The 21,590-nt window shown below is 38.0% G+C and overlaps 1 protein-coding gene across 5 annotated transcripts in view; it reads left to right on the top strand.

Annotated features, from left to right (window-relative positions):
* The first annotated feature begins 17,586 nt into the window (after positions 1–17,586).
* mvb12bb (multivesicular body subunit 12Bb) overlaps positions 17,587–21,590 on the top strand; it is a 46,964-nt gene continuing 42,960 nt past the window's right edge. Inside the window, exons 1-2 of one of the 5 annotated variants that reach the window (XM_017306481.2) lie at positions 17,587–18,317; positions 19,843–19,938. In XM_017306481.2, coding sequence (XP_017161970.1) covers positions 18,312–18,317; positions 19,843–19,938 — 102 coding nt within the window. In that variant the 5' untranslated portion in view covers positions 17,587–18,311. The remainder of the gene's footprint in view (positions 18,318–19,842; positions 19,939–21,590) is intronic. The other 4 variants (XR_014088869.1, XM_081610527.1, XM_081610528.1 and 1 more) reach the window with 4 other exon arrangements.

The following is a 21,590-nucleotide window of genomic DNA, read 5'->3' as shown; positions in this document are numbered from 1 at the left end:
TCCCCCAGGATGTGGTTGGCACACAAACATGACCAAAGTACATATTTAGATTTATTTGTCTGCAACTGTCCAATAAAACATATTCTTTGCATTTCCATCTCTGGGCTTTGGTCCCAGTGGGAGTTGCTGGCTGAGAAATGTTGTGCTTTCAAGCTTCAGGGAACAGCAATGTGAGCAATGTTCAGGGTAGGGTAAAAAAAAAAAAAAAAAGATGCTTGTTGCCTAAGTGTTGTACTATAAAGAGAGAAGAAGTAAGATTTCACATTCCAGAAGCCTCAAAGGGTTTTAGTTCTACAGTGGAAAGTGGGTGCAATCATCATACTCATCTCAGCCGACTATTGTCTCAGGAGAGACAATAGTCGGCTTGCAAGCACTCAGTTTGTTTGTTGTACTTTTTTTTTTTGTCTAAATTTGTCTGTCTTGTACTGCTCCTTTTTTTGCTGAGCTATTTGATCTAGATGTTTTCAATCAATATGAAAAAACAAAACAAAAATCTCTAAAAAAACAAAATAGCCAAAATTCTTTCAGTTTCCATTCTGTGACATAAAAACAGGAATTCTATAATGAAACAAGTCAAATGTAAAGACGGAGAGAAACTTTTTTTTTTTTTTTTTTACGACGTGCTCTATATGAAGGAAAACGCAACCCGTCTTGATGAAAGCTATGCCCTTCGGCGGATTGTGGATTCCATCCTCATGCCATCCACACATATTGCCGGGTGTTTGCGGCGCGAGAGGCATCCCCTCTGCGACCAGAGTCATAAATGACTTACTATAAAATGGATTACACAAGAGCTAAGATGGCTTTTACGTAATTGTGCGGTGGTGAGAGGGAGTAAGAGTCCCTCCATAAAATTTCAATAAATTGTGCATTTTCTCAATGACTTGTTGCCCCAGTGAACGCTTCAGTTCAGAACACTTTAAGGAAAGAAATGGGGAGCGAATGCTGGCAGAGGCAGCGGTAATTTGGAGTTGTGAACGGGTAAAAAGGTTGCATTATGCCTACTGTGGTATTTGCAATATTTGGGCTTATTTAAAATGTCGTTTTTTTTAGCCATACAAATATGGGGCAGCTGTGGAAAAATTCACTTTTAAGTGTACCTTAAGATTAAATGAAATTCAAGAACAGATGGTTGTCCTCCCTAGAGTATATCTTAACCTTTTCTTATTAAATACATCTGTATTTATAACACCTACTTAACCATTTTACAATGTTATAAATTTGTGGCCTATAATTTACAATTTTTAATATAGAATTAGAAGAAAGTGGTCTTAAGCAGCACAGAGCACAGAAAAGCATCACACAGCATAGTGCGAGTAGGGCAAAATGTCAAAAATACTAAATGATTCTAAAAAAAAAAATGAGGAAAAAAATCTATTTTACATGAGTTGTTGGCGGCGCACCAGTTGGGCACTGAAGTGTGGGACATCTAAATTGTGGTTTTCATAAACTTATTTATCAAAATCATGAGCTAATGTGCAGGTACAAACTCTAGCAGCACAACACGAACTACTGCAGGGTTATTGAATCAAAGTGAAATTATACAGTTTAACATTTTTGTTTTACAAATACAAATTTTAAAGTGTGGCACTGTGTTTTCAGCCACCCTTGACCTCCAAATAAAATCACGCAAGCAATAAATCGAAGACCAAGGAAGTCAACAGAAAGGTCAAGGTAGTAGAATGAAAATACACGTTTCTGATTTATATTTGTTATGTATGACATGTAAAATTTTCCTTTAAATTTACAATGACGTACAACCTTGTATTGGTCTGTCACATCAAGACCTAATAACAGAATATGATGTGGAAAAATAAAGGGGTACAACTATTTTGTGGTACTAAAGAAACAACTTTCACATTGAAAAACATGTTTCTTTTTATTTCAGGGACATTATGAAACATCCTGCAGCCAGCATTTAAATAACCGTGTGGTTTTAGTACATTGTACTGGCATCTTTAATAGGTTTGCTAGATTTTGATATAAAACACTCTGTCAACAGAGATAAAAAAAAAAGAAAAAAAAAAGATTATGATCACAAAAAAAACATAATAAATCCTCACCACCACAACATCTTTATGATGTGGTGCATTGATTGCTTCCACATTCACTTAATTTTGCATAAACCTCGACTCAAGAAGCCCTTGGGACAACTGCAGCGAAGGAACACTGTTCTTCTACAAGATATATCCTCATTCTGTTTCTGCTTGCAAAGCTAAACCTGTTGAACAGACACTTGCGTTTATTTTAGCTGTAATATGACTTACTCGCTATACTTATCAAAATCTAGGAGAGGTCAGCCAACCTACTCTCATTGGGATAAAAACGTTTCATCGTATGATGAAGATGACTGCTTAGAGCAACTTTGTATTGATCTGCTGTTATCCTTCCTTCTAATGGGACAAGTGGGCTCTGTCCATGTCAGCAAAAATCCCCCAGCAACACATTGGATCACCTGTTTCAGACCAAAATATATAGTTTTTTTTTTTTTTTTGGTTCCTTTTCTTTTCAAACCCAATTTTCTTAAAACACTCAGTCTTTGTGCCTTTTAAATTGTTGGCAGCGGCTCTTCGGATACCCAGAATATCGGTTTCCCCCACGTTCTGTAATTAGCAATGATCAAGAGGAATTATAAGCAGCAGTGAACAGCATTTGGCTCCTCAGTGACCCTGATAGATGGTCAATTTTAGTGATCAGGTCGTGGCATTCATTGGATTTAAAGTGGCAGTGATGGGCCCTTTTGGCCCTGTGTGTGTAATTATCACATCTCCGCATGATCTAAAGTGGCAGTGTATCACAAGAAACATGTAAATTGAATCATTTTCCTGATATATGCATTTATGCAAAGCTTAATAATGGATGTTCATGAATGTAATAATGCAATGAGCTTAAGGGCGAGTGTCATATTCATATCACTGATCACTACAGCCACTGTCCAGGACACCAAGAACACGATGCATTTAAAAATCAGAGAGAAGTTAGTGTCTGATTCAATTCAACTAGAGTTTTATTTTCATACCTTTTAAAAGTATTAATACCCCTTGAGCCTTTTTAACATTTTGTCACACGACGGCCACCAATGTGTACGTATATCATTGTAACTGCAAGAGCCAGACCAGCTCGAAATACAACCTGATTGGCAAGCCAAAGGAGAACAACAGCATTTGTTAGTTTTTAAATATTTTACAAATATGCATCTGTAATGCACATTTTGGACCCTTTGCCAAAAGCACTACACTGAACATGCTATGCCCACTGTTCAACACGGTGTCTTTTGCATCGTCTTGAAAACAACAAAGCTGACCAGGTTTCATCACGAGATGAATGGAGCTAAAAATAGGGCAACCCTGGAGGAAAATCTGTTATAGGCTGAAAAAGAGGTGAGACAGAGGGGGAGGAATACCTTCCAGCAGGACTCCAACCATAAGAATACAGCAATGAGAAGATTTAGATCAAAGCAATCTCAATGTGTTATATCGTCCTAGCCAAAGTCCCAGCCTAAATCTAGTTGAGAATCTGTGCAGAAACTTACAGGCTAATCTTCACCCATCTGACTGAGCTTAAACCCAAATCCACACTGCATTATTCGGATTCCCATCTGTAAAAACTTTAGAAAACCACACTCCACTTCTCGATGGTGCACAAACCTGTCTGTCTGTCACATAAACTCCAAATGAAATACACTGAAGTTTGTGGTTTTAATATGACAAAATGTGAAAAGGTTCAAGGGGTATGAATGCTTTTGCAAGGGACTGTCTATGCCTGTTATCCTGTTTTCTGAAATGTCTTTTAATCTTACAAATGACTGGTGCCTCCACAGGAAGTCATTTTTTTTCTGAAAATACACTTTAAAGCAGAACATCTTGCGGTGAACAGCTTTGAGTTTTGTCAGCCAGGGAAGTCTGCCAATAGAGAGAAGACAATATACACTGATCACAGTTGTCAATAAGTTTTTTCTTCCCCCCCCATCATCCTTTTTGTTTTCTCTCACTCCTCCTCAGATAGAGTAGAGCGACTACAGACAGCTCTCTGCATCTGGACGCCTGATCGCAGTCTACAGGAAATCTGCTGCTCGGCTCCTCGGGTAACAGAAGGAATACATCAGTGCCTTGTTTATTTCCTTTTTTTCCCCCACATGCCAGAAAAGGTCAAAGTCAGAGGATTATACAGCGTGGCCCGAGCAGAACTCAATAAGAGCCGCGCAATGAAAACAATATCATCCATATTTTAAACAGCTGGCACCAAACAGAGGGAAACTTGCACTAGGGTGCCAATTATTCCACTTCTTGGAGTTTCACAGCAAACCGCTGTAGCTCAGGTGTGTTACTTGGATAACACATCTTTTGTATAGTTTTTTTTTTTTTTTTTTTTCGAAACACAGGAGATTCACAGCAGAACTTGTGCTGCATTTAGGTATTTTTCAATAAATAAAAACACACACACAAAAAAAAAACTAAATTAAAAAAAACAACAACAGAACTAATACTGAGGGGGTTGTGCAGATTTGTTGGAGGTAAAATGCAGATGTGTTTCAGGCAGTGAGTGAGGTTGTTTTCATTGTCTGGGATTGTTTTCCCTCCATGGACTTATTAAAGCCAGCGCAGCACAGTCTGTGCTATATAATCCTGATGTATTATTAATCATGCCTTCCTGTGCATCTCCAAAAAAAACTTCCTTTTTCTTTTTCCTCATGTGAAAGAGCACTGGATGTGAAACACTGCCAGGTTCGGTTGTGACGTGATGCTTCATTTTCTCCCTGTTGCAGAATTCTAGGCACAAGAAGACAATGGACGCATTGTTTTGGAAATAGATTTTGGCGCCGTGTTTCTCGTCCACGGAACATAACGCTTCCAGCATCATCTACCGAAACATTACTACAACTGTCGACATGTACAGTAAGAAAGACACAGGATACAGCGTACAATACGTGGGGTGGAGGGATGTTAGGATTTTGTCAAATTGTTGTGCCAGCTTTTCAGTATAATGTTCTCATTATCTGGCTCATTTGACATGTTCCAGTGTGTAAAATTTCTACTGAAGGGAATACTAAATCTGAAGGGAATGATCCAACCGTCAAGCTTTTTCAAAATAACTTGTAATACGAGGTTCAGTTTATTTTGAATACATCACGCTTTCTCTTAGTGTTATTTTTAATCATATTTTTTTGGGAGGCTCATTCAGTACAACTCTAACAATGTGAGAGTCACGCTCTTTTAAAAAGTTTTGAAACCCCCAGAGTTTCATACGCATTTTTTAAGCATTTTGTCAAAACTTCAATGTTTTTATTTTTATTTTTCTTACAATATCAATATAAAGTAGTACTTAACTGTAATGCGGAAGGAAAATGGCATACGAGTTACAACATTTTTTTACATAAAAACCCAGTATATTTGAATACGTTTCAATTCAGCCCCACAGGAACCTAAGGTTTGGCTATTTAAAGTGTCTTTGTAACAAAGTCCAAGGTTAGTCAGATAGAGTCGATGATCTGTCACCCTGATCTGTCTACAGTGTTCCTGGTCTTCATGATGTTGTTTCTTCCCAAAACAGCTAGATTTATATAGATATGAAATTACACACAGGTTAATTTTCTAATTGGGCGAGCGAGTATTAAATTGAATTTTGTTGTTAACGGGGGAAGAACATACGGATGTCAAAGTTTTCCAATTTTTGTCAAGAAGCTGAAAAACCTTTCATCTTTTCCCCTCCACTTTACAATTATGCAATGCTTTGTGTTGTTGGTCTATCACATAAAATCCCTATGAAGCAAAAATTTTCAAGGGGTATGAATACTTCTGGAAGCTACTGTTTATGTATCACCATGCCATCATAACAGGTGCTCATGCCACATTTTCTACTTTTTTTTTTTCATATATTTCGCCTCGCTTGGGTAAGATGATAATCCAAGCCTAGTCCACTGACAGACTGCAACATGATTTACTTGGACAGTGACTGACTGCACATCCAATTTGTTTCAACTCCAGAGCAGCAGCTTATTATCTGAAATGCATGAGATGTCTGTGCATGAGAGGCGTGATCAGCTGGGGCATGCGCCGGGGCTGCTGGGAAAGTAATCAATAAGGGATTGTCTCTTGTAGTTTAGGCCGACACATTATGACAGAGCTGAAAATTAAACAGGCAGATATTAATAATAATGGAAATCAGAGTCTCATGGGTGACTACTGGGGGAGGGGAGAAACTCAAAATATGTATCGTATTTGGATGTGGGTGTGTACATGCGTAGAGAAGAGGGGCGAGGGGGATCAAACTTGGTGTTTTGGTGCTGAATTGAAAGACGTTATGGCAAAGCTGAAAAAAAAAAGTTTTGGTGTTATTTTTGATGCTATTGCTTCTTTCTTCTTCTATTCTCTGACAACAATGTGTTGCCTTCGATTTCTCCTTTTAGAACAACTTCGCCCTTTATGATTGATCAGTGCAATAAATGATTTCGCAGAAATCTAAATCTTTTAATAACTTTCTCTCAGTATACTTGCATGGAATATAATCAGGTTTAGACTTTGTCTGCTTCAAACACATCAGAGTGGTGCCTCTCTGCATGATTTAAGGCTGCTCAGAGGCAATAAACGAAACAGAAAATAAACTGACGCGGCTTACAAGGAGATTCTGCTGCTTCGTCAATTAGACCTGGCAATTCGTTTCCATTGTTCGAGCAACAAACATGCCATCCCGGGCGGGGGAGGGGTGGAGCGGGGGGAGTTAACAAACAGCATTACAGCCTATTACAGATTCAGTGTCATTGATTATTTATACCCTTATAAAATGCCGGGCTCCCTGGTGGACCCGGCTCCCTTGGCTAGCTGTGATAAAATGTTCCCTCTAAATCACCACACTGAGGCAAACAACACATACAAACATATGAAAGAGTTAAGTGACAGAGTCCTGGGTGTGTAATAGATCTGAGGATCACTCCATGAAGGTAAAGCAAATAAAAAAAAACAGGAAGAAACTTTTTTTTCTTTTGTGAAATGGTCTTTGTGTTCTACTAAACTTTACGGCGAAACTATTTCTGCTCTGTAAACAGTTTTATACATTCCAGGTTTTGTTTGTGTGCCGACAAAAAGTAGCGCACATCTACGAAGGGATAGAGTTTGCTTGTTAAATACAAGTCTGAAAAGTGGGGCATTTTTGTATATTTGTATTCAATACCTCTTTACTTTGACTCCCTAAATAAAATCCATTACAATCAACTGTCTTCAGAAGTCTCCAGAAACGTAGCTTGTGATTTCATTGCAGTATAAATACAGCTGTTCAGAGGACAGGCTTCAGAGAAGCTAAAACCAGGGTTAGGCTATTAAACAATATCCCAAGAACAATTTTTAATCAATTGTAGCAAAAGAGAAAGAGCATGCCATTAATACAAACTTTCTAATTCATGGCTGCCCACCTAGACCCACAGGCTGGGCAAAGAGAGCATTAATCAGAGAGGCAGAGAGAACACAATGCAATGGATGAAGGTGCTCTGGTCAGTTGAGACTAAAGAATAACTTTTTTGCCTACTTGCAAATGCTGTGTGTCAAAAACCAAGCAAGGCAAAAACCTCAAACATACAAGTAAACTGAAAATCATCTATTTGGCAGGCCTGGTAAAAGCCCATATGTAAATGTATTTAAGAATCCGTCCCAAGATTTAAAAAGCTGATGTTCAGTGTTGCTCTCCTTCACACTGGACTGAGCATGGACAATTTTGAAAAAATAATGCGCAAAAACATCCGTCTCTAGATGAGCAAGACTGCTAGAAACAAACCTCCACAAGATGTTGCAAAAAACCATGTATATGGCATAATCTTAGTAATGTTAGAAAATTCGGAGTTTAGATCAGATACATCCTCTAAATCTGTGCAGAATATACAATCTTGTTTGCAATTTAACTTAGGAGCAGATGGCTCTCGATAGCAGAGTTCAGGAAAGTCAGCACTTTTTTTGAACTTTCATGTTGTAGGTGTCTGCCCAGGAGCAGGACCTTCTTAAACCAGTCACCTCACCATGGGAATATTCCTCTCAGAAATTAATGGTTGCCCTTGTGGAGGCGACCACCTCAGCATAAATCCCCCAGGGAGGTAGGGAAGCAAATGCCACACCTATCCGAGTCGTGCCCCTTACTGGTACCGCTCTGACATTGTAGTGTGTTCAAAAGAATAACAAATTTTACCCGCTTAGTCAACTAAAATGCCCGTGTACCGACTTGACACCATGCACCACTGGCATTGTTGGTAAGTTATATGGTTGATAATGAAATTAATCTTTAATAATATAGGTTAAAAGGTCAGAAAATGCCAGATGTCCCGGCACAGCATGTGGAAAAGCATGCAAGAAGCCCCCGATTGCCTCAGTAGTGACAAACGAAGGCTAACAATATTGCTACAAGCTCAAGTAAGTCCATATTGGACACACTTCCCAGAGCACAAAGAGTATGAAAGAGGGGGACAACATCTTGGATCATCTATCTTCCTTAAAAGCTGAAGCCGTGACAAAGTGGTTGGTGAAATTATGATAAATGATAAGACAAATTTAGTCAATACCTGGAATTCTTTTTCTACTCTCCGCTGTGTTTTTATCCTCAAATTGTTTAGACAGAAAGATGCACATTCATTTAAATTGCACTTTGATGGCCAGATTGTGATCAAATTGAGATGGACACTGCAAATGTTAATATCAATATCTCCATTTAACAGCCGAATTGTCAAGGTGCCTTTTCATGCATTTACGTCTTATTTAAATGGCATGTCTGCAAAAAAAACCCACAAAACAGGCTTCAGGGGCTATGGTTACTGTTAAAGATAGTACACACTAAAACTATTGACTTTGTAGTTTGCAATGCAACTATGGATTGACAAACACCTAAACCAATCCTGAGCAGTGAAGAAGCCTTTCTTTATGCTACCTACGCATATACAGTGGTGGTTATTTTCATAAATGCTGCTTGGATTGAGTCCTTCCTTCTGTGCCCCCAGAATGAGAAAAACAAATAATTACTTAGACATTTTTTTTTACATGGAAAACCCAAACCCAAGCTGCTTTTAAAAACCTATAATTAGTATTAATTATATTCAGTATAGATTCTTAACCTGTTACTCCAGATGAACAGAATAATCCGTTTGTATATTGTCTGCCAATTGTATTTTAGATCAAGCAATGATCAAATGCTTTCCTTTAATTTGGTTCCAGCTTAACATCTAAAACCTGATACCAACTTCAAGATCATTCTCCCTTCCATACATTATGTAAAATACAAGGTCATTGAGAAGAATGACCATGCCAATAAGCAGTAGAATAAGCAATAGAAAACTTGCGTTAGGTGCAGCTGACAGATAAAACCATTTCCTTACATTGTGGCACCCTGGGCAAAGAGCCATAAAATACTGAACACCTCAGCCAGTCTCAGATTTTATGACATCTTCAGATATAATTTCCTTCGGAGGTCTATTTCCAGTTAAACTCAATGAATTTATGCCGCCTAAGGTTAGTGTCAGAAGCTGGTGTTGGTTCTGTGTATTAGATCCAACACCAGTCGCACCTGAGTTCAGCTCTTTTTAGTTGCAAGTCAGAAAAGCCATTGGGATTTGCTAATTGTTTTTGCTCCAACTACTATTGGTAAAACAAGCCAATAACAATGTTGATGCTTTCAAAGACAAAAGGAACAGATGTTCACTTAGATGTTGTGAACTACCAGTTAACGTGTGTCTGTGACTCAGACACACGTTGCAGAAATGATTGAACTGTCATTAAAAATATGATGCTGTCAACATTCCTTTGTACACTTATCCCACCCCGAGTTAGGATGCCTTCAAGCCCTGAGGCCAGTGTTAGCCCTTAAAAGAAGGGGAAATAGCAAGAGAAATGATCACAGGAGATGAAATCACTCACTCACTTGTACTGAGTGTATTTCAAAAAACAATAAAAAAATATTAGCACTCATGACATGAATGTCTTAACTATAGCAGCTTAGTCACATTACCTTCACCTTGATAAACAAAATGCATAACACATACATCTCTTTTCACACTATTTCTGTATAACCCTTTTTATTGCAAATTATTTTAACTATATTTTTAAACAAAACCGAGTGCTTTACAGTAAATGTAGCAGTTTTAAGCATTTTGTTTTGAATCATTATGTTTTATAGCAAAGTCAAAACTAAATTTATACGCAAAACAGAAATATTACCGATCAAAATGACTAAGAAAATACAGTGCTTGTACTAACTGCACAAAAATCATAAATAGGCAGTGCATTATTCTTATTTAACCAAAGCAAACTGCAATACGCCATAACAGAATATGAGGCCTACTGCCATTAGTAATCCAGCTAAACTAGTTAGCTGAATACTTTTTACGCCACACATTAGCACCAAGCAAACTACTGGGATGCAAAGCAAATTAAATACAAACACATACATACAGTGCTAGCATACACCCACATGTCATTTTCTTAAAATTTGTATACCATTAATGACCTTAAAAGAAGGAAAAGAGCAAGAGAAATTATCACCGGAGACGAAATCACTGCTCTTCTACTCAGTCGCTTGTATGCTCTTTTTGCACGTACGGCACTGATGTCATATCAGGATGAGCAAAATGTGGCTTTCTTGCTTCCCTTTGCGTTACCATGACAGCTAGAAAAGACAAAGTTGTATTTCAGAAGCAAATAAAGCGGCACCATGAATATTGTTGTCTTCCAAATATAATGGTCTTTTAAGTTTTCATGTATTTCCAAGAGATCCTGAATTAAGAAGATGGTGGCTTGTAAATATTCGTCGCACAAGTTAAAGCTAACCAACTTTAGCTTTAACTTGCTAACTGCTTTAGCTTTAACTTGCTAACAGCCTTCACTGCTGTTTGCAGTGAAGGCTGCAAACAGCAAAGTTTGCAGCCTTCACTTCACTCCGGGTCAGCTTCTTCAGCCTAAAACTACCGGGGAAACGGATGGTAAGCTGTCCCTGTGTTATTTCCATGGAACCACTATTCAGCCTGAAAGAGCGAGTGTTTGGGAATGAGTGAGACAAAGCCAGACAGCCGAGCAACCGATCTGCCTGTACACGCTGCTGTAAACGTCATCCTATTTGGGCTCTTCACGAGAAGCACGCAAAAGTAATAAAACTAAATAACACGAGACCTTAAGGAACACGGACATATTTTACTAAAAGCAACAACTCTGAACCTGAACAGTCAGCTGAACTCGAACTCTGACACCAGTGCTGTCCTACTTTTAAGCTATAGGCCTTGTTGCGTTTCCTCATGCTTCTTAAGCAAAAAGTCAGAATACTTGAAAATACAAAATAAGGTAAAAAAAAACATTGTCCGTTAGAATGGATTAAAATATTTAGATACTTAAATAGCACATTTTTATAAGAAATATGTCCGAGAATATTGTCTACTAGCATAAGCTAAAGTTAATGTTAACTACAAAGTTTAAAGAAAGTAAAACTCACCTTTGTATCTGTGAATGTATAACAAGGCGTACATCTTAAAACCTTTCTCCGGCTTACTTGTTGGAGCTTTGGATCGGTGTACATCATTAAATGTTACCTTGGGCAAGCCCTGCAAGCACCTAGTGTAAAATGTCATTTTCAATAGACCGGAAGCAACCGAGCCGCTTATCACGGAACGCAGAAGCTGACGTGCAAAGAGCACGTTGACAAAAAACAACACAGTGTGGAAAAAGTGTGGGAAAAGAGCACACAAATCCCCCTAGTGGATCTTGCAAGTCGTGACGCTAAACTAACCCCTCTTCTAAACAAATGCAATCTGAGTACTTTATCTTTTGCACATTTTAAATCAGATTATATAATCATACAAATGCAGATAATAAATTAACCTGTTATTAATAAAGTCAAATTGAACAGGATTATACCCTGCAACACCAACAGGAGTCTGAGCAGTTACAGAATTTACTTACTAGCATAGTCATAAAGAGATTAAAATTCAAATTCCAGGTCTGGACCTAAACTAATTTGTTTTATTTGTTTTATTTGGAGCATATTGTTTATTCACATTTATATGTGGTTAATTTTGTGAAAATGTTGCCACTTATTACAGTACTTGGTATAGTGAGAAACAATATAGTTTTGGTTGAAATAAAGACTTTCACCAAGTCTTACATATGCCCTTTTTTCACCAAAGTGATGAGTACACAAGATGTGGAACATTCCTTTTTTTTTGTTATGGAAAAAGAGCCTTAATGCCAGCTGGCACAAGCAACCTACACAGTTGTTTTTTCTGAAGAAGACAGTTGTGCCGTTGTTACTCAGTCAATACTCACACTGTGAAAGCATTGTTTCTTTCAACAGACACCTTAACCCTGTTTGCTGCTTTAACAATCACTGGCCAGAAGCCTTGAAGTTATTGTTTCTGTATTCTTCCTTGGCTGGGCAGTCTTCATTTGTCAATTGGTTTTACCTGTCGGTAGTTAAAACCTGAGTGTGTACCGTTTAAGTAGTTCACTAGTCTGTAGCATTGATCTGAAATCCTACAAATTTATTGTACCTCTTTGTTGATAGTGATTTAATCTTTTATTGAAGCATTGTCATCTCACACTACAAAAACTCACACTGGATAAAGGTCCTTTATCCAGTTTAGGGGGGGAAAAATATCTGTTAAAAAATATATTGTTTTCAACAAAAGCCAAAGCGCAACAAATTTTAGCACTCCTAGCAAGTCCTATGAATTAAATGTTATCAAATAATTTTTGTAATTTACACTTTACTTTTTAAAATTGATTAGAGACTAGAATATCTAATTAGCAATCCATTCATATCTGACATGAAGTCTCATTTTCCTTAGCCATTCTAAACAACATGCCACAGAAAGTGGATGCATTTTGATCTTAATTTTTCAGGAAATGGCTCATGCAGGCGCCCTCATCCAGAACAGCTGTGACTAACTACGAATCCTATCAAAGCTTATCTTGTAAGCATACATATTTATTTGGTAATGTCGGTAGAGGTGAAAAATACTTTACCTATACCACTGGATTGAAATGGAATAACAATTTCAATATTTTTCGTTGTTATATGTACTTATGCAAGTATTTTGATCAAAATGCTCACACAATACTTGAAGGCTGAACTTGAAATTTTCTTAAGGTGTTGCTCATTAGATTTTTTTATGAAAGGTTATTCATAAGAGGTTATTCATAAAATGTTGTCCTCAAGCATCCTTGAGGACAACATTTATGAGGCATTAGCTTTCTAAAAGATGCATATGCATTATAGACTGCAATACACATTTTCACCAAACTATTGATGAGTTATGAGAAAAATAAAAAGTGTAAGTGTAATTGTCTTTGTACTAGGAGTTCATGTTTAAGTTACTAAAAATCCAGTAGCTTCATGTTACCTGTATGCTGGAAGATCTAGTCTTAGCTTGCAATACATTGAGCTGCGTGTCACTGCAAGCAGCAATGGGGATTCCAGAGATGATTGACAGGAAAATGAGTGGAGTACCATGCACCACAAGAAAACATTCCACTCCCTTGGTAGCAAAGAAAAAAAATCCAGAAGGTGTCTCATAATATTTAATGTTTCATGCTTATGTGCTTCATTCAACTGCATAGAGTGCAAAGAGTCCAAAAAAGGCTTTAATCTGGCAGACAAAAAACCTGAAAAACACCAGATTATGATCAGCATAAGGACGACCGGAAGAGGTAGTAAGAAAAAAAGGATGATGGTGAGGCAAGAGACCTTGTAGCAAATCGTTTCCTTGGCGCCTTCATTCACACGTCTATGGGAAACACACTAAAGCAACAAGTGGCTCTGTGAGCTTTAGCACACAAAGCGAGGGAATCCATGGGATCCAGGGACAGGGACGGGTATAAAGGACAGGAGGATCAAACTGGCCAAGAACTCCTTTCAGACAGAAAAGCAAACACCGTTGTTGAGGTTACTATTTATCTCATGCCAGCCAAGTTGGCACGCACATCTGGCGGTGGGTACTTAGTGCAATTATTTATGATTTCCTCCAAGATTTAAAAGCTCTTCGCCCGGCCTTGTAATGCAGTAACTGATTGCACTGCTAATGTAATTAAGGGGAGATTATGATGTCCACGTGGCACACCAGATGGTGGCGTTCACAGCAATGGGGGAAGGCACAACTGGCACACCACTGCACAAGGGCAGTGAGGCGCAGTCAGTCGGAGCAGTCCAGACTCCCCACCAGACGGAGGAAAGTATACGTGTGTACATGCGTGTGTGTGTGTGTGTGCGCGTGTGCGTGTGTGTGTGTGTGTGTGTGTGGATAGGTGGGTGGATGGATGTGAGGTCCACATACACAGATGCATGACAGTATATGAGCATGTATTTGATGATAAGTTGAGCAGGAAAGTGTTAGCTAATGCAAAACAGCACCAAGGAAATTAGAGATGCACGTCCACAGTAATAATTCAGAGTCTTGCTGGGAATTTATTTCAGTTATACAGTTCAAAAAGTGAAACTCACGCTGTGTATCATTTAAATATGTCAGACACATAGAGTGATGTATTTTGAGCATTTATTTTAAAACAAATGCTCAAAATACGACTTCTGATAAAAAAAAAACCTAATAAAAATTGTTATAAAGTAATAATACTGCACAAGGACCGATGACCTATTAAAGAAAGACCAAGTAATGCACTGATAAAGAAGATGGCTGTTCACAAAGTGGAGTATGCAAATGTAATAAAAAGTTAAGTGGAAGGAAAAAGTGTGGCAGAATTCTACTTGTAGCCACTCCTGAACCAAAAACAAAATCAGAAGAGTCAAGGGGAAAAGGCAGTGGATGATCCTCGGTCATCCTTTCAGTAGGATGTAAATTTTGCATTTCATTTGGAAGTTGCTCTTTAGGTGCCACTTCACCTGTTGGTGTTGATCCACACTGTTTTTATCAAGTCCAAAGCCAGTGCAGCCATCATTTCAGATCATTTAATGCTGTTCTGCTGAAGAGTTTTATGAAGATGCTCATTTCATTTTCTAGCAGGACTTGACAGCTGCAGAGATTGACAAAAATACCAATGGCTGCCTTTTTTTGATCACTGTGTCAATGTGAGTAATTGACTTAAAATATTTTCTTGACCCAAAAGCCCCAAAGTGCATCCTGAGGGTGTAATCAATAGGAAGACAAGAACCCAGGCATTGAGTGGGTAAACTGTGCAGTAACTCCACATACAGTGTTTTTCAGTAGGTGTTAGTGTATTAAAAAACATTTTTTGTTGGTCCAATGTAATATTCTTCTAGTATGAGAAACTCAAACTTTACCTGTAAGCCATGGTCTTTTAAAATGAACAGAAAGACACCCTTGAAGTATGTCACTGTCTGTGCTTTTTAAAATAAATGTGGTCGTTAAATTTGATGCACTTTTCTTTGCATTAGTTAAGCCACTCAATCAACAAGACTAAATGCCAAAAGCTCATAAGTGCAAGGCATGAATAAAATTGAAAACCCGCACTTTGATGTCAGAACGTGGATTTTTACACATAAAAGCAGCCCGACCATGTACTCTCAACCATAAGCTTGCTGAATTAGAAAATAAATATAACAGTTCATACGTTTTGAACTCTTACAAATTCAGTGTTTTAGTGAGGAAAACAGATGGGGTGAATGTAAAATTAAATCACATTTGGACAATCCATCATGTTTCAGAGGACTTTTCCAGCCAGGGCGACAATGAGACCCGACCAAACTGACCTTTAATTAGAAAGAAGCATGACATTATGGAGCCTTGCGAGGCTGTATCCTTTGGGGGGCACTAAGGGTAGGCTTCTTAAAGCTGGTTATTATAAGCCATTCAGGAGACACTGGGATTTGGTTTTCTGTGTGTAGACAGGAAAAAAAAAAGTGAGGAGGAGAGGAGGGGGCTGGGGGTTATGTATAAAATGAGACCTGCAGATTTCTACATAGCCCATAATGGGTTCATGTGGGTGACATTGGGACTGTGTAGATTTCCCAAGTTGAGATAGGGATAATATTACTCTTGGGGTAGCAGCACAGAAATTTCCATCTTCAGTCCCTACGCTGGTGTCAGCAAATTACAGATTGCAATAAATGACCTTTAGACATAAAAAAAGAACCTTTCCTTTTTTCTTCTTCTTCTTTCTTCTTTCATCATTTATGTGAGAAGTTATTCAAAAAAAAAAAAAAAAAAAGTTGAATTTTGGGTTCCAGTGCTTGTCTGTCCTCTGTTAATTAAAACTCAGAACGAACAGCATTCAGATTGATGTCTCGAACACGATAAGATTGTGCTCGGGCGGGTCAGCGCGAGTTGAAATAAAGCCGAAGTCAAACAAAAGGTGAAAACAGCAATCGCAGCTCTAATGAATCTTTTCAAAATACCAGCCGTAACACCCTGCACCTCCCGCTGGTGGCTCCCCTCCAGAAATCTGCCACGGCCATCATTCATCTTACCCCGCAATCCTCCGCGCGCGAGGCGGCGCCCGTTAAAAACACTGTAAAAGCTGATGATTTTCACAGTTAGCATGTGTTGCTGATGACTCCACTCTCGACGAGCGCTTCGTCGCCTCTTCCATAATTAGACCATTACTTTAGCAGGTGCACCTCTCTCTTCCAAACCAGATTAAGCGTGTGCCTGTGTTGTTGTATTTTATTTATTTATTTCAAATTATGATTCCTTTCAACAGACACCTTTGAATTCTTTTGCTCCCAACTGTGCCAAAAAAATTTCACGCGCCTTTCTCCGCTGTGCGTCAACACCTTGATATGGTAGCATGTGTTGGTAGGATCATGTGCGTGTGAGGGCGGGGGTGATGACGTGGGGTGTAAACGCAGACGAAGGAGTGAGATTATTGAAAATGGAAATCTTTCATCATAGGCTTTTCTCTGCTCCAATCATTTGCCACAGAAAGCAGCATCAGCGACGATAAGCAGCGCTGAGCTGCTGCGTGTGATCGGAGGTTCGGGGTTTGGCAGCGGGGCGCTATCTTCATAAATATTTTCCTGCCAGTCACTCCTGAATTAGTCTGACTTTGAGCACACTAGTACACCTGCCTTCACGATTCCAGTTTCAGACACCAGAATGTGAAATCAAACAAAAGAAAGGTTCAACGCAATGTGATTTCAATTCATACAGCGAATTCAATTCTTTGTTTTTTTTTTCAAATTACGTGAACAATGCCTCAGTCAGTGTGTCTCAAAATCCAAAATTCAGATCGAGGAATGATGTCACAAGATGAGTGGGTTCCAGTGGGTGAAAACTACTGTTTTTCAAACACTAAAATAAGATTACAAATAGAGATCAAATATTACTACGCGTGGCACTACGTTAATGAGAGAAGAAATAATAAATTATTAGTTACTAATAAAATAGTATGGCTACATATTTCTCTGTTAGGACCTCTATGTGTTAGATGTCAGAATCTAATATGGCTATCTATCTATCTATCTATCTATCTATCTATCTATCTATCTATCTATCTATCTATCTATCTATCTAAAACAAACATGTACTACAAATGTGTATGCCCCCCCCCACCCCACCCATGAGTACAAAAAGTGAAAAAAAAAAAAAAAACATTATCAGAAATGTAAAGAAGTTCATCTGTCAGTGTTTAGCCCCAGAAGAAACAATCCACCGACATATGGCGCCATGTAACAGAACAGAGCAGCAAATCTCAGGTTTTAATTAACTGAAAGATGGTGTCATTGGTGTAGTGATGGTAGAAATAATAAACCTGATGATGGGGAAGCATCTGTTGCCTGCTGGTCTTTTAGAGAGCCTACAAAGAGGCTTTTAACTTCTGCGCTCAGGGAGATGCACGACTTAGCTAATAATGTAAGGGCTTATGTAAATACATTGCTCTGTCTTACTTTTATCTGATTACAGCAACGACATGTGATAACTTTTAGAGAGACACACAGCTGTCAGGAGGCCCCGACCCGTGGATGCATCTATGAGAGTCAAAGTGCAAGACAGCCGCAAATGTAGTTACACAACTAATTAGGCTGGATAAGTTATGGCAAAGAAATGAGGCCTCCAAGAAGTTAACAAAGCAAACTGAACCGTTAACTAGTTTTTTTTCTAGGTTTTGGTGAGCAATGCAGGTAAATAGCTAAAGAGACTTTGAACCTGACTTCAGATATTTGTGATGTCACTCTGTGGACTTTCAGGTTAATTATTACCAATATGCGACACCCGGAAGTCTTGAAGCTTCGTAACACGGAGGCAACGTCGAGCTGAAGGGGCAAATACCAGACATTTTCACGTAAAAAAAAGGTAAATATGTAACAGCCAAGATTATATTAGGTGTTTAGCCTCACCTTTGTGTTCCGGTTAGAGTCACAGGTGCACACGGAAATAACCTTCGACTATGGATGTAAGTGGACTTGCTATATCTTTAGCAAACTGAATGAATACTATACTCGCATTAGCTAAATTGCCTGTTCAACACATGTGCATAATTACCATAGCTATATATTATGTGTAATTTATTATTGTATTAAATTTCTATATTATTTTTTAACATGTAGCTAACAGTTACGTTTTTTAACCTTGAGCTGGCAAATCATACAACGCCACAATAAAAGCTAGGGGCATCATTAGGATGGAATCAATAAAAGATAGAAGGGGTGCAAAGTGTGGCCAAAACGTTTCACTAAACCAGATATACTTCTGACAACTATATTTATTAGTGTTATTAATCTATTTACTGGGGTTTCAGTCAAACTATACAGCAAAACCTCCTAGAATTGTTATTATTATTGCACTGTTTTGTCAGTAAACTTTCACAGTTATACTTTTATTATAAGAAGAAAACATCCAAGGTTTTAACTGCCTGAACAAAAACATGAACTTACTGAGATCTAACCTTATGGACAAAAACTGTAGATATGACCAGAATGAAAATGTTATTCAAATATTTACACTATCAGCCTTGTCAAATAACAACACATTGTAATGTTTTTTTTGTATTATTAATATGGAGGGTTTCTAATCCCCTACAATAGACCTAATAGTTATCTTGCTAAAAGCTCCACTTTACACATATGGCAATTTTATTGACACTTCTATAATATGAGGAGAGGGGATTAAGTTTCTTTTTTATTTAGTATAATTTAACTGGGCTTTTTTTTTTAGTCCTTGAGCACTGATTTGGGTTGGGGGAGAAAAAAATAACTAATTTGAACAAATTAATGTTATAAAGATATCTTTCACCCCATTGGCTAAATGGCCATTCGGTTTCATTTGAATAAGTACAGCTATCTAACATTTGTTAACGAGACAGCATGTTTCTGGAGCAAATCCTCTAATTTGATCAGCTTAATTGCAATGGATTTTGTAAATATAAAGATTGAATGCTGCAACTTTGTCAGTTACTGCAAGAACGCTTTAGACCTAATCTAATAAAACTGCATAAGAGAACCTTTGCAAAGCCACTTACCCAGTAAAAAGGCTTGCATATCCATTAGGCAAAAATTCCCTTAGACAGAAATAGATAGCAATTGATCGGGACTTCCTTGAAAATATGTGATTGCTCCCCCCTAATCTGCGATTTGGTGAAGTCAGACGGTGGTCTCCGAATGCTGTTTTGTCACTGGTCTCACTTGTCATTTGATCCCGGATTAGGCGGCCGCTTTTTCTTCTAGAGCCTAATAGGCCTCATCAAGAAGTCAATAATGTAGCCATTTAGATGAAGAAACCCCCCCGTTCCTCCTGCAGGTCAGCATTATAAAGGATGTAATTGCCATTTTCTTTCACCTTTTGTACATTTGGTTTTGCATTTATTGCTAAATTTACAAGTTTTCCTTATCAATGAATGTGATTTAAAAAAAATGTTCCTGTGCCAGAAAAACAAAAACAGTGTTATACTGCATTTTGATGCTCCTTTGCTTTTCTAACAGATCTCCAACATGTCTGAAGAGAGCAACAAGCTGGGCCCCATCTCTGCTGTCGGAATAGTTAGCTCACTCACCAAAATCCCTGACGGTTACTATGCTGTGAGTAGAGATGCTATAAGATGATCCTAAAAAACTGGATAAGGAACAGGGATAATAACTGTCCATCACCGGCTAATAGAAATATGTCAGCATTTCTTTACTCTTATTTCATAAAAAGTTGTATTTGCATAGTGTGACGATTTAGGCAACTTGCCTCAAAAAAATGTCCAGGCCCCTAAATTTCTTGTATTCTCTTAAATTGTAACCACAAACTTTATTGCATTTTATTAGGATAGTGATAGACCAGCACAAAGTAGCACATAATGATGAAATTGAAGAAAAACGATACAGGGTTTCCTATATTTATGATAAAATAAAAATCTAAAAAGGTGTCCTTTTAATCAATTCCCTTTATTAAAATCCAGTGCAACCAGTTTAGTACAGAAAACACCTGAACAGAGTTTACCTGTATGTAATGTGAGCTCTTATGTAAGCTGTTCTGTGAAGACCCGAGAGATTTGTTACAAAACATCACTGGATATTAAAAATCCTTAAAACTCTGAAAGGTGCAGACTGGATACATCAAGGATAACGTGGAGAAATCCTCTTCACACCGTGATCACTTATTTACACACAAAAACTTACACTGATGGCAGGAGCGTCGCCATGCAAAGTGATCCGCTGCCATCTGGAGCATCTTGAGGGTCCATGTCTTGCCCAAGGACACATGGACAGGTGGACAAGCTCGGAACACTAAAGCTTGCTGTAGATAACCTGTTCTCGTACCTCAGCCAAATCTGCTGTCAGCTGGCTGCCTTTAGCTGACAATACTCTTCTTATGCCGTACTACTTGCATTTTAACTTTATAAAATTTAACATTTAGCTTAAATGTCCTACTGTGCATTCTTCTTTTTAAATTAAATTATGAGAAAAAAGTAAACGAGACTAGTTTAGCTGTTTAATTCTGTTTTTTTTTTCTCTACACGATCAAAGAGTCCAAATTGCAAGTTAGTGACAAGTAAGACATGGATGTTTGTTAGTGTTCGTCTCTGTATTAAATGTGACAGCTGCCATGTGTGAACCCTGAGGCAAGATGTTTGCTCTTCCAACTTAAAAACGACAATGTTTCAATTCATTAGAGATATTATCACAGTAGTTGTCATTAGTCTTGTTCCACGTGCCTTATGGGAATTTCCCTTTTAGAGATTTACAGAAATGTTAAAGAAAAGAGTATAATCAAGTCAGGAAAGAAACAGTTTTGTTGTTAAATGCTCTAAGCAAATATCAAATTGCAAAAAAAACAAAAAAAACAACTACAAATGTAACATCAGCAAATACATTAATATAAAAAAATCAGTACTTTCAAAGAATACAAAGAGACAAAGTGGCAAAAAGAAAGAGAACCCTTTAATTTATTTTTTCAAAGGAAGTCTGTTTCTCATTTCCCCTAAAAATCTACATGCTATCATATCACTTGTGTTTTGTGTTGTTTTTAAGTGTGATCTCCTTTCAGTAATTTGACTTGTGTTTTATCTGATCCTGAGGCTACAACTATGAAATACAGACATCGTTAGAAGGTCATTGACAATGAAGGAGTTGCAGAGAGTAACTTGGTCAAGGCTACCAGAGTTGAAAAGTGGAATTCCTTCCAAAATTCATAAAAATCATGACATCTGTGCTGTCCATGAACCTCTAATGTTTATTAAAGGCTC

The sequence above is a fragment of the Poecilia reticulata genome, chromosome 9, assembly GCF_904066995.2.
Source record: "Poecilia reticulata chromosome 9, P_reticulata-male-v2, whole genome shotgun sequence".
Taxonomy (NCBI): Eukaryota; Metazoa; Chordata; class Actinopteri; order Cyprinodontiformes; family Poeciliidae; genus Poecilia; species Poecilia reticulata.
This window is presented reverse-complemented; position numbering and strand designations above follow the sequence as displayed.